Here is a 12,754-nt window from a genome sequence, read left to right on the forward strand (position 1 = left end):
AGCGCAGAACCGGAACTCCCGTTCCTCTGATAACAAGCAATAGAGAACAGCACCATCTATTGATAAAATGACGGTACTACAACACTCCCACTTCATTTTACAATAGCATTTTAAGGCTTTAAATAATATTACAGAGCCGTGCTCTTCTTCACAAAATAAACCTTTAAACAACAACAAAGGCTTCCCTTTTTCCTTTGTTTTTCCAAATTGCCTTGCTTAGTGCTATTAAATAATTTGCAATTAAACTCTTGCCATCTGTCTTTAAACCCAATTTTTTTCATTTACAGTCACTTTCTGGAACTCTTTTCCACATGCTTTTAGACTTGCTTTAACCCGGCAGCGTTCGGCGTTCACCTGTCAAGCACAAACCACTCTACACATCCAATCTCTAACAGGGAAAAGTCCAATCTCTCCCCTGAGATACTCAAACTTCTGTTTAGTCAGTGGCTTGGTCAAGATGTCCGCTTTCATGTCATCTGTTGGACAATATTGCAGTTCTATTTGTCCATTCTGCACACATTCACGGGTGTAGTGGTAGCGGATGTCTATGTGTTTAGTCCTGGAGTGGTTCCCTGGCTCCTTGGTTGTCCTCCAGGATCACTGTGGACGTAGCCTCCATTCCAAGATCTCTCAGTAATCGTCTCAGCCAGATAGCTTCTTGAGCGGCTTGACTGAGTGCGACGTATTCAGCTTCTGCTGTTGAAAGTGCAACTGTTACCTGTTTCTTGCTGAGCCAGCTCACCGCTCCTCCACTCAGTAGAAATAGATTGCCTGTCGTAGAGTGACGGTCATCCTGATCACCAGCCCAGTCAGCATCTGAGAATCCCATCAAAGCTCCAGAGTCTGACTGCTCATACTTGAGAGCAAGGTTCACTGTCCCTTTCAAGTATGGAAATATCCTCTTCACAGCTGTTGAACACAGTCTCATCCCTACTCGTCACATACTGACGATTGGTCATATCCCCTTTGCGTCACCTGTCTCTGCGTCCGACAGTGACGCAAAGGGATTTCAATTCAAATCAGTCTGATGACCCTCTGCGTCTATTTCCGACGCAGAGGGTCATCTGATTTGAACGCAAATCCCTCATCGGTTGATTTTGACGCAAGGGGGTTAGCCAACGTGCGGTTTGCCTGCGCTGGAAGTTTCGGTTTCAGGTGATGCATTTTGTGTTACAGGTGTTTATCTTGACTGTATATGTTTTTTATTTAGCTGTGGTGTAAGTGGAGTTGGATTACAAACAAACAAATAAATAAATAGGAAGACATATTTTCCTTCAGGCAATCATTTATCGTGCATGGAGACGCTCCTTAGGACCATTGCGTTTTTCGACATCCCACGTAAGAATTGCCTGCTATTCTGCTTAAATAATTAAACAGCATGCCCTCATCAAAAGCAAGCAAATTATGCTGTTAAATTGTTGCCATTTGTAGTTGTGTTTTTTTGGTAATGTTTATGCGCACTGTATGCGATTTCATAGGATAGATATATACAACATCTTAGGCGGGTCCACACCGCACCGACTGCCCGACTCGCGTCGGTAAATGAAGTCGGGCTACTTAATATGGCCGACTCGAATGGCGGATTACACATTTGAATCGGCTGAAATGAACGCCGACGTGGGCCGATTCGAGCGACCACACCAAGGAGACTCATGTCACGGACGCCGACTCTCTCAAAGACGCCGATTTTCGGTCCGGTGTGGCGGGTCCACACCGGTGGCAACCCTAAGTGCTACACATAGTTAGCTAATAGTTAGCCAGGAGAACACGCTATGTTTTCTAGAACGATGAACTGAATGCAATCTAGTTGCTAGTCACTGAACTAGCTCAGACTATGTGAGATTGAAATCTGAATAGAAATGTTGGATTCAAGTTAACCCTGGCAAGTTCATGTCACAACGCCATCAACTGCCAGACTTCAATTCAATGATTTGCAAGCTGGTAAACATCCATGGACACCAAAGATACCATATAATAGGGCTAGGTTAAGGATCATTCTATAGCTTGAATAAAATGAACTGAACGTGAACTATTTCCGTGTCATCGCAGGAAAGTCCATCGTTGTGGTTACAATGAATGGTAAGAAGACCTTCAGGGGTCGGGATGGGGTCAATTCTGTAAAAGTGGCTGCAGAATGTCACCCACAGCTATTTCCTGATCACACACCATATCAACTCTAAACACAAAGACGCTTAGGGTCATCTTAATATGGACATATTAATATCATATTATTATGACACATTAATATGACGGCATCATGCAGACGCAAATGTATTATCTGTATGTGATTATACAAATGTTTGGCTAAATCTCCCATTGTGATGTTAGAATGTGCATTAAAATTCTGATATTTGCACATCTCATAAAGTTTTTGACCACATTTTGACAGTTTATGAGCATCATTTTTGGCAACAGTGGTAGAAGCAAGATAATGGACTTTGCGACGTTGGAATATCAAAATGTTAATGCACTCCGAGGTGTAAAGGCCACTCCGCTTCACGTTGTGACCGCATACCTTACACCCCATCTAGACCACTGCACTCATCTAATGAGCGACTGTTATGTCATTCAAATGATCCGGTTTGTATGAGTGATGTTTGTTGCAAAATGGATTTTTAACGCCTGCAACATCAATGAGGGTTACTGATGTTGCACCTGTTCCTATTTCCTGGGATTTGATATCTTTTTATTCTCTCCTAAGCTTATTTTATGATTTACATAATAATTAAAATGACAAATTGATGTTAATTTTGATTGTTGTATTTTTGTCTGTCGCTTTAGACAAAAGCGTCTGCTAAATAACAAACATAAGCACATACTAGCTCGGCTGTGCCTTACATATATATATTTCTTTTTTTTCCAGGGCGATATGATCTCAAATTGCCTGAGATTCGATGCGAGGCTTGTGAAGCCTCATGGACTCCTGGACTGGATGACATGGTCTCCAATGACTACTGGCCTGCCACCTCTCACTTTGCAACGGTATATGCTTTGGACATCCTTTATTCTTTTGAAGAGGTGAAGATGGCAGCACCAGGGATGTCAAGCCAAGCATTTTTAAGAATGCTGGACAGACGGACTATCCGCTTTGGCCGTATTAAAGTATTAAATAAGTTAAGTAACTCAAGAGATAATACTGTGAGTTATATGATATGATCATGATACATGAACATTAACACTATATTACACTACATTAACATTTATACACCTGCGACCCTTTGTCTAAGTTCTTTAATTTCTTGTTCTCTGTTACTGTTCTCTTTTGAATCAGACTGGGAACATCACAGCAGACAGCTTCCGAACCAGCTTTTTGGAGTGGGAGGCCGTCCGATACCAAGTGGAGAAATTGTGCAGGGAGGACCACTTCCACTGCCCAGCGTGCAGCCCAGACATGCTTGTGGTCTCAGTTGATGGGAACCGCAAGCACTATAGGTTCAAGAGTGCTGCAAGGTAATTACTAAATCTTGTGTTTGCATAGACAGCTCATCATTTTGAAAGTAACTGTTGTGAATTTGAAAATCATATGAATATTGAAAGTCTAAGTATGTCTTTTATTTAGATCTGAGGAACCAGCCATCTTTGATGGCGTCTTCATTGCAAAAGATGATGACGTTTCAAGATTCGTGGACTATGTCCATTCCTCAACCAGTCATGTAAACTTGCACAACTTCATTATATTTACCTAGAAAACAAAGAGGGCATTTTTTGAACAAGTTTGGACTGTTAACCATCTTCCATGTTGTAGGCCTCTGGAAGAGGTGTCTGTGGAGGGCAGTGGTCAGCGGCACGTGAAACATCTACTAAGTCATCAGGGAAAACAGACGAGGAGGGCCTGGAACTCGCTGTGTGTCGTCATGGGGTTCTTCTTCGTGCCCTCAACATGTTCAGGGGGGAGATTTTTGCCTACCCCCTGTTCCTCCAAAAAGAAATGGCCTGTAAGCCAGTGACATTTTGTGCCATGGATGTGGCATGTAAGTACTGGCCTTACCTCCGAAGAGTGGCAGAGAAATGCCCTGAGCTTCAGCATCTCCTCACCATGAGGCCATTTCTTTCAGTGTTTCATGCCAAAGCCCACGATTTCAAATGTGAGGTAAGAAAAAATGATTGTCAGTGAGATGTTCTGTTCCCTGAAAACCTGCATAAGATTGTTGCCATTTAGGTTTTCTTTTCTTGTTTTCTTTTTAAAGGTGAAATGGAGCGGAGCGTATCAGGAGGGGGCTGGTTCCACTCTTGGGGAGGAGGTGGAGCAGTGCAACGCCTTCCTCTCGAGGATTGCTGTTACAACCAAGCACATGTCAAAAGCAGGTATGGTAACCAGTACAATTTGATCCTGATGACAATGGTGAGCCACTTTGAGCTCATGCATATATGCTGCCTCTGAAAATATAAAGCTTAGAATATTCAACACAGATGGATGGATGGATTACAATACCATCATCCTATGTTATTTAAAGTGAGGATAATGAGGGGCAATGTGATAAAAAGAAATGTACTGTACTGTTGTTGGTTGGGCATACCATACCATTCACCTACTGTCCTGCCATAGTGCTCTCTGCCATTTGCCTACTGTCCTGCGCCACTGTTTCATGCTATTTCTTCACTATCCTGTGCTATTTCCCCACTAGCCCTTTCATGGGTGAGTAGTCAAATGGAACAAGACAGCGGGTTAGTACCATAGTACTATACTGTGATTTATTATCGGGGAAAAGTTTGTGGTACCCAACAAGTCTGCACAGTTTCTTCTACTACTGCTTTTTGAAAGAAGGATGATCATCTCATATGTTTGATGTTTGCAGGACGCATAGACATGCTGACGATCATGGCCATGCGCTGGAACCAGCACAAGTTTGACAACTTGGCTTCCACGCTTGCCCGCCGATATCAGAAGGTAAAGACACCAGTTTTCCCTTCTGCAACATGCAGAACAATATTGTCAAAGTGGCATATATCACAAAAATATAGACTTGCCCAGATACAGTGGAATATACGGATGGTTCTATATGTAGTGTCAATTGTATTTTGTGTCTTGATATAAAATGTAATTTACACATATTTCATACCACATATATTGATAGTCCATGTATATACGAATATACTGTATATTTAATCAGTATTAATTGTATGTGGTTTTCTAATAGTGAAGGCACTTTACATTCCTTATCAAGAATATTCAACGTTGTAGGCAAATTGTCATTTTTTATTTGTGTTTAAAGGCCACAACAACCCTGCGAAGCCAGCTGCATAACTTGGAGGCTCTGAAAATGGAAATGGACATCACAGACAAACAACTGGAGAGCTGGACCATTGATGTCAATGAGTGGGCAGAAGGTAGAATATACTGTTTGATATGCTGCTGGATGTATCACTTCTGTGCTTGTAGAATTATCAAAGTATAAACACATTTGTTTTGTCTTGTCATCGACACAAGCTTCTTTTAATAGCTCTATCACTGTGAATTTCTTTTCGTGGTTTGAATTTAGCTTGTAGCAACTGCACGTAGCCTTAAACCTGTGTGTCAGGTGTACTAAACTGACTAAGCTTGGCTGCAGTTCCAAAGAGGTTCATTGTAATCGTAGTGGAAGAGCACATACTCTGATTGCTGATGACTTGTGGAAAAGATTATCGCCATGGGGACAATAAAGATCTAACCTAACTATACTCAACCTTAGCTACAAGTGTAGCCTCTCAGTTACAGGGATTGTTGAGGCTCGCTTGCCCATACACCAGAAATACTATTTTTTCATGAAATCAAGAAGCATGTTTCTTATATCTTCATTTCTTCTTCTCAGCAACGACATCCCCAAATGATGCTGATGTTGCTGCTGTGACCAGCCGAATCGAGGAGCTGGTCGCTAGTGTTAAGAGGAGGTCCCTGCGTCTTTACAAAGACAATGACGGTTGCAAAGGACGTGCTCGGATCCGCCGAAAGATCCGGGAGGAAAAAAAAATCTTAAGTTCAGCTGTGGAAAAATACAACGCCATGGTTCCAAACACAGGAAACCTGAGCCTGGACACCATTCTGTCTGACGAGGTGGTTTGGCCATGGCAGCTTCCACACGCTGGTATGTACACAATTCCGTTGATGTGAAATAGTCACATAGTGGCACACAATCTGTCATGCTTTGATTGTAACCCCAGAAAATCTTTAAATACTAGTCTTAAATACAAGTGACTTATGTTTCATCTATGTATTCCAGACTCTGTAGATCTAAGGATGAAGAGGAAGGTTTTTGACCTGGTGATGGCAGTGAGGAGACTCGAGGAGGAGAAGAGGATTCTTGTTGCAGAAATGCATAATCATTGGAGGTGTCTTTGCACCCGTGCAGACATATGACATGAATATGACATCAGGTATGTATTGTAGTTATATTTGGCATACATTACAATATATCAGAAAGTTTCTATTGAATAAAGGCTCTATGTGTTTTTACGTGTAAGGTGAGACGTGGGGCCTGCAACAAGATGGGATCCTAGGTCTACAGAGCATGACGTCGAAGAAGTTAAAAGCAAGCAACAGCATGTCAAAGCATGCAAAGAAGTGTTACGTGCAAGTTCTGACGGAACAGAACATCAGCTTTGACAGTGATTCTGAGGACCATACCGGGAGTGACTCTGAACAAGACTAAACAGCACTGTCATGGCCAGAGTCTTTTTTATGCTGTTGTGTGCTGGGGAGGCAGCATTAAGAAGAGGCCCACTAGGACAGGCGGCTAAGGAGTGCTGGCTCTGTTTTTGGCATGGAGCTGAAGTTCATCACATCAGCTGCAGAGAAAAGTCTCTTTCTGCCCCAACCATCACATCACTTTTTCTAGTATCCACTATCCATCTCACCGTCTTACAGGCTACATTAGCCGCTCTACACAATCTGGACTGTGCTCCTAACATTTACCCCTGTTGACTTGTATTATCTTTCCTGTGTCTGTTGTTCTATTTATCTTACCTTCTTTGTATTGTTTTTGTTCAGGAATTCTTTTATGTTCACACTCACATAGTCATATTTAACAACATACACAGCTTTGCACTGATTGAATCCCTGCACTGTCTACTTTTGCACTACCACCACTGCAAAACACTCCATAGCTGCCCCTCAAGGTCAATGTATCACAGGGTCAGGCCCTACCAGTCCTTTGTAATCACTTGACATGCTCTTCACTTTTTACATTTGTCTGAGTTATTCTTGTTATGTGGTCCTGTGGTCGGTATGTCACACTGTTCATAGGTTGTTTTGTATCCTGACTCTGAGCCCATGCTGTGACTTTCATAATCGAATTAGGCCTTATTTTAATGTTGTGCCCTGAAGATCTTGCCAGTTTGTTAATCTTATGTAATCATCTTTACTGCTGATACTGACTCTGTTTTCCTGTGATGGTCACAAATTCATGTTGCAAGTAAATCTACTTAAATGTTCCTTGTCTTGACTTTCATTGCGCATCCATAACAGTGTCTCAGTGAGCTGAAGTCGATACCTGGAAAAGAGGAAGAGTACACCCTGCTCACATAGCTAAATGTATACACACCCACGCTCATCCACAGTTACATAATTGATTAATCATTGTGGAGTAACACCTATAAGAACAAGGTAAGATAAGTCCAAAGAGAGGGATCAACCAGTTACTACTGTAGAATCCCCATGAGCCCACAGTCAACATGTCTTTTAGCTTTACATCTAGAATGTGTATTTGGGACAATAGATGAGTAAATCTTTTGGCTTTTTTCAAACATCTCAGGCTGGTAGATCCTTTCAATACTTAATAATTATTTCAACAAAGAAACAATTATTTTATCATTGTATATATCATGTATTATATGTAGGCTACTATTAACTCATTCCCATTGGAGAACCGAGGACCCGCTGTCCGGAAGTGTTTTCGTCACATGTCTTTTTATGATAACCTCCACATACCTCAACAGCGTTACCATAGACTGTATAAAATAGTGCGTTATCTGTTACAAAACCATTGCCTGGTATCAGTCTGGACCCAGACAAACAAAACTGTCATTTATTTCAAACTGATCGAGATCTTGTGTTCATGAAGTCGCCCCCTTCACACACACACACACACACACACACACACACACACACACACACACACACACACACACACACACACACACACACACACACACACACGCATGTAGAAGGCTCCACCCCCAAGGGTGTCTGGACACTAGAGGACAGCCGACAGCGGGCACTCGGCCGTCGGCCCGGATCCCCCGCCCGCGCCCGCGTTCGACTACTGTTTTGGCTTAAATATCTGAAATAAAAAAACATATTCACTTTTTGTTGATATGTATCATCTAGATGCAGTGTAATAACTAGTTCGGCTGCACTGCATATTTCATATATTCAGTAGATATATCATTTTACAACCCTATCTCCAATCCTAATTCAGAAACCGGAAGTACTACAACTGTGAGGCTGATCTGTATCAAGCTAAATGGCGGGCCTGTAGGGAATTGTAGTTTTTTTTTAATATTAGTGTTTTTCCTAGAAATTGAAGTTGTAAACACTGAATTGAGAGTACACTGAGCAGTTTAAGGGGATGGTGAACACATATGTGTAATCAAATTTAAAAAATCTGTTTGTTAAATGGGTGAAAATTAATTTCAACCATATTTGACAGCGCCCCCCGTTGGCGACTATACTCACATGATAGCTGAGATCAAGAGTTCTCCAGAACAGTTTCTACTATGTCTGTAGCCCCTTTTTTTGCTGAATTATAAGCCTTCAAACTTGCACCAAGGTCAAGGTTCAAAGGTCAACATTTCAAAGCAGGAGGCATGTAGAATCTTCCTACTGACATATGTTACTCTCCAGGTCAAGACCTTTCCAATGATGTATTTGGTTTAGCTCCACAGCAAAGTTTTAATTGTTTCGCTTCATGGACACGCACCATCCCAGGCTTAGTTTCAGAGAGCACTTTGAAGGCCCAGTATATGAAATGAAGCTGTTTGTTTGTTTATTTATTTTTGATTTTTTAGTGGAACTAGTGATCAACATGAGTCACTTTAAGAGCTTACAATCCTGCTGAGAATCTAGGGCAGTACTACAGGCTTGGAGGAAAGCCTGGATTAAGGTTAGGGTTAGGGTTGGGACTCAAAAGAACAAGCTGTTTCCATTCCAATCATCATCAATGTTGTCACTTTCAGATTTTCATATACTTTGAACTATACTATAATTGAACCAGGTGCACACCAAATCTTAATCAGTTTGACAAACATTCTGTAATTAGTTTAGTAAATGATGCTCAAAGCTTCTTATATTGCCGTAGGTGGGTATAAAACACAACACACACAGTAGTTGTGGGTTATCACAAAATACTGCCTACAACTCCAAATACTGTACTATCTGGACTATATATCACTCTGTATTTGTATGGAAGCGTATTCCTGCCATGTCAGAAAAAGAAAAACGTAGTAACAGAGCACAGACTGGGTGAGGGGGCATGCTGGAGACAATAGTCCAGTGCTGCCACAAGCTTCATGCCTGGCACCCTTGCAAGCAGTCCCTGAGAGGTCATAGGCTGGGGGTGGGAAACCTTTTTATATGAAGAACTACACTACTGACGGGCCAGGTGGCCGGAGTTATGCTAACTCATAGTTAGCATCCCTGCTGAAAAACAACGCATAGAGCAGCACCAAAACACAACATATGCTGGTCTTGCTAGAGACTTTTCACCAGCAAGACCAGCATATGTTGTGTTTTGGTGCTGCTCTATGCGTTTTCTTTCAGCAGGGTTGCTTGTACAGTAAGTGTGGGCGCAGTGTATTTCATGAATAAGGCAACGCTTTGATGACAAATCAGACCTGAGGCCTTTGATCATGAACACATTGGCCGGATTTAACAACAGGCCACATGTGGCCTACCTTGCAGGGCCAGGCCTTATATTTCCCACCACTATCATAGGCCTTAGTAAACCACATACCTGTTAAGTCATTCCAGGGTGACCAGATAGATGTCCTCAGTGTCCGGGCACATTCCCTATTATCAGGGGAAACATAGGAGAACTACCTCTGTCCCTGGTTTTATGACAAGAAATCCTTCACTTTTAAATGATATTGATGGCCAAACTGGAAATGTTCCCGGCTGTCCCAGGCTCATTTCTCCGGTTTTGATCTCTGAAGTCTGATCACCTTATGTCATGCACTGTATGTTGACACAGAGGATGAGAAAAATCATTTCCGAAATTTGACACCAATCTGTGTTTGTATGAAGCAAATAAGATGAAAAAATGGCCTTTCTGTGTGGCGCTTCAGACGCTGTGAGATTTCAATTCACTTCCCTATTTTTTTCCATATAATATTTCCTATTATCCAATTACTGCCAAATTTGGTACTTGTTCTGTCACTGCACGCGACTTTCTGCTATCTACCTTTTTCCATGAAATACAGCACAAAAGATGTAAAGGATAGAGCCAGAAAAGTTACAGAACATAGGGGCAAGCAAAGACTTTTCAGGGAATAATCAACAAAATACTTTATTATTCATCCAAATGTGAACAAATAGACATGCATACAAAACAAACAGTAGGAAAGTAGAATCTCAATAACTCAATAACTGGTTGGTAGGGAGGTGGTGATTTAGGAGTGGAACGTGCTGGCTGGCTCCCAGGTGTCCTCCCAGATTCTGTCACTGTAAATACTGCACAAGTCATCTTACACACAGCATATACAATATAGAAATATGCTATTGTGTTGCACTAAATAGTTTTCTCGGTCATTCCTTTTATAATTTGTTTTCACAGTTGGTCCCTTTCAGCTCTCAAAGCAAACTCAAGACCAGTGGAGATTTTGTGTGAATATGTGGCTTCCAACCGAAATCAGACCCCTTCACAGAGACCAGTTAGCTTCATAGTCCATAGTACGGTTCACGTTTTATGTACTGTTAACAACACGAACCTTCCCATAGACCGCTGGAACATGCAGACCAGCCAACAACTAGTCTTCTGACTCAAGTTTGAATATATGTCGTCTGAAGCTGATAAATAAAGGTTTGGTTTATTTTCTGTGCTGTTTGTCAAACAGTGACTTTGAACTACTGGACCCATACTGCAGCAGAGATCTCCAGAGGGGAGGAGAAGTGGGAACAGAAAGAGGACTGAGGTCCAATTCATGGTTACATAATAGCCCCTTTTAGATGGACCAGGTGGCACATTTGCAGCAAGGTAAAGGCTGCAATCTGCCGCCTTGTCTATCTAAAAGGGAGGTGTAATATTCCTTCTTTTCCAAAAAGCTCCCACTTGGCTGCCATTGAAGTTGGCATAAACATGTGATGTGACGTGAAGCACGGCAATAAGTGTACCCTCCGAGGCATCAAATTGGCTGTCCAAAACAGACCCCAGTATACCGCCGTCTGTTTATATCCGTGGACCTAACCACAAAAACCACGGCAGAACTGGCAGCTGGCTGCCCAGTATAACAACGGCAAATGACCCAACACACTGGACACCCAGTCGCTTGGACACAGTCATGGGACCTTTGAAGTTCTGTCGGGTTAACCGTGTCGCTATGCAATTCATTGCCACAACAGTAGGGAGCACGGTAATGTGGTAGGTGGACCCTTACAATAGTATCTGGCTAGCACCACGGAGCCCTCTGCACTCTGCGTCAATGTGTAACCCTGAATTGGGCTTAAGACCCCATCAGAGCTGAAGTGGACTAGCCAGTGATCTGAGTCCTCTTTAAGTGAACTCATTATGTGAACACAAGGGGGCCAGAGTTAATTTCTTCAGTCCGCTTCACGGCCCATTTTAAGAGGACCGAGTTTGGTTAATTATGGGTGCAGCAGTTTCCACTTGGAACAAAATGACTGCAGTTTGGCCAACACCACATAAAATTAACCAAATAAACCAAATGACAAATTAGCAAATGTATAGGGCAAAGCTGGCTACAATGTTAGCCTCATATGTCATACGGCCAAACGTGAGCTAGAAGACTACCTTTAGGCTGGCGTGTACTACATGTTCTCATGTGGTCTCAGTTCGGTTCACTTCAAGAGGGGTCTGAGTTTGCTTGGAGTGTTCCTTATGCCAAAAATGCACTGCTCTCAGTTCACTTTGAGGGCTGAAAGGGTCCATGTGTGAACACACTAAGACTGTGTGTGCAGCTATGTTATATAATAACAAGTATTAATGTACAGTATATGGCAAAGTAAATGTGTAAGTAATACTCCATCATCATCTTTAAGTAAAACCACAGATACATCAATTCATAGGGCGTATTCTAGTGTATGGATGAATGAATGAATGAATGAATGCGTATGAGGGCTGTCACGTTTTCAAAAAATCAAGTTCAAACAAATTTGAAATGACACGCAATTTATTCAAATTGTTTTGTTTTTGCTTTGTTAGTTACTTTTCCATCTCCACTATAGAACCCAACATACTTCCATACACTTAGTCTCAGATGCTTTGGTGTCGTGATTGACCGCTCAGGACGGCTTTGATGACTAGTGGCTTCCATTTTCGTAGCAAACAACAGTTGAATTGATAGGTCAAGTGTTAATAGGGCGTGCAATAGGTCAAGCTGATTTAGAGTGCTCTCTGCTGGAGTCACAGTTTAGTGAAGTTACTTTAATGTTGGCTCGATAGCTCAATAATAACAATAAAAACATCTGTTGTGGCATTCCATTTGCATTGTTGTTCTTGGCTAGTATTTACTGTATGCAACACCTGTGAGAGGGTTGAGACCTGAAAAAGGTTGATAACCTCCAGCTTCAGTGTCAATTAGGGATGCAACGGTACAGTTTTTCCAC

General features: G+C 41.9%; 2 protein-coding genes across 3 annotated transcripts in view; both read left to right on the plus strand.

Moving 5' to 3' along the window:
* Positions 1–12,754, plus strand: part of LOC311015324 (uncharacterized protein) — a gene marked incomplete at its 3' end in the record, with an annotated part of 558,532 nt that overhangs the window by 482,719 nt on the left and 63,059 nt on the right. The window lies entirely within an intron of this gene.
* On the plus strand, positions 3,387–7,407 carry LOC311027884 (uncharacterized protein). Of its 2 annotated transcripts, none has more exons than XM_084032079.1 (8): positions 3,387–3,450; positions 3,560–4,090; positions 4,188–4,305; positions 4,797–4,888; positions 5,214–5,328; positions 5,790–6,062; positions 6,198–6,351; positions 6,439–7,407. In XM_084032079.1, the coding sequence occupies exons 2-7, from the start codon at positions 3,881–3,883 to the stop codon at positions 6,332–6,334; spliced, it is 945 nt and encodes a 314-aa protein (XP_083888205.1). In that variant the 5' UTR covers positions 3,387–3,450; positions 3,560–3,880; the 3' UTR covers positions 6,335–6,351; positions 6,439–7,407. The 2 variants fall into 2 exon arrangements, with proteins under 2 accessions (XP_083888205.1, XP_083888206.1); XM_084032080.1 differs by lacking the exon at positions 3,387–3,450 and having other exon boundaries at positions 3,478–3,653; positions 3,746–4,090.

The sequence above is a fragment of the Eutrigla gurnardus genome, assembly GCF_963514095.1.
Source record: "Eutrigla gurnardus genome assembly, chromosome: 1".
NCBI classification, from domain to species: domain Eukaryota; kingdom Metazoa; phylum Chordata; class Actinopteri; order Perciformes; family Triglidae; genus Eutrigla; species Eutrigla gurnardus.

Coding starts and splice junctions, on each gene's coding strand:
- LOC311027884 (XM_084032079.1), top strand. CDS start 3,881: ATGTTCAGGGGGGAGATTTTTGCCTACCCCCTGTTCCTCCAAAAAGAA. Junction 4,091..4,187: donor CCCACGATTTCAAATGTGAG/GTAAGAAAAAAT, acceptor TTCTTTTTAAAG/GTGAAATGGAGCGGAGCGTA. Junction 4,306..4,796: donor CAAGCACATGTCAAAAGCAG/GTATGGTAACCA, acceptor TGATGTTTGCAG/GACGCATAGACATGCTGACG.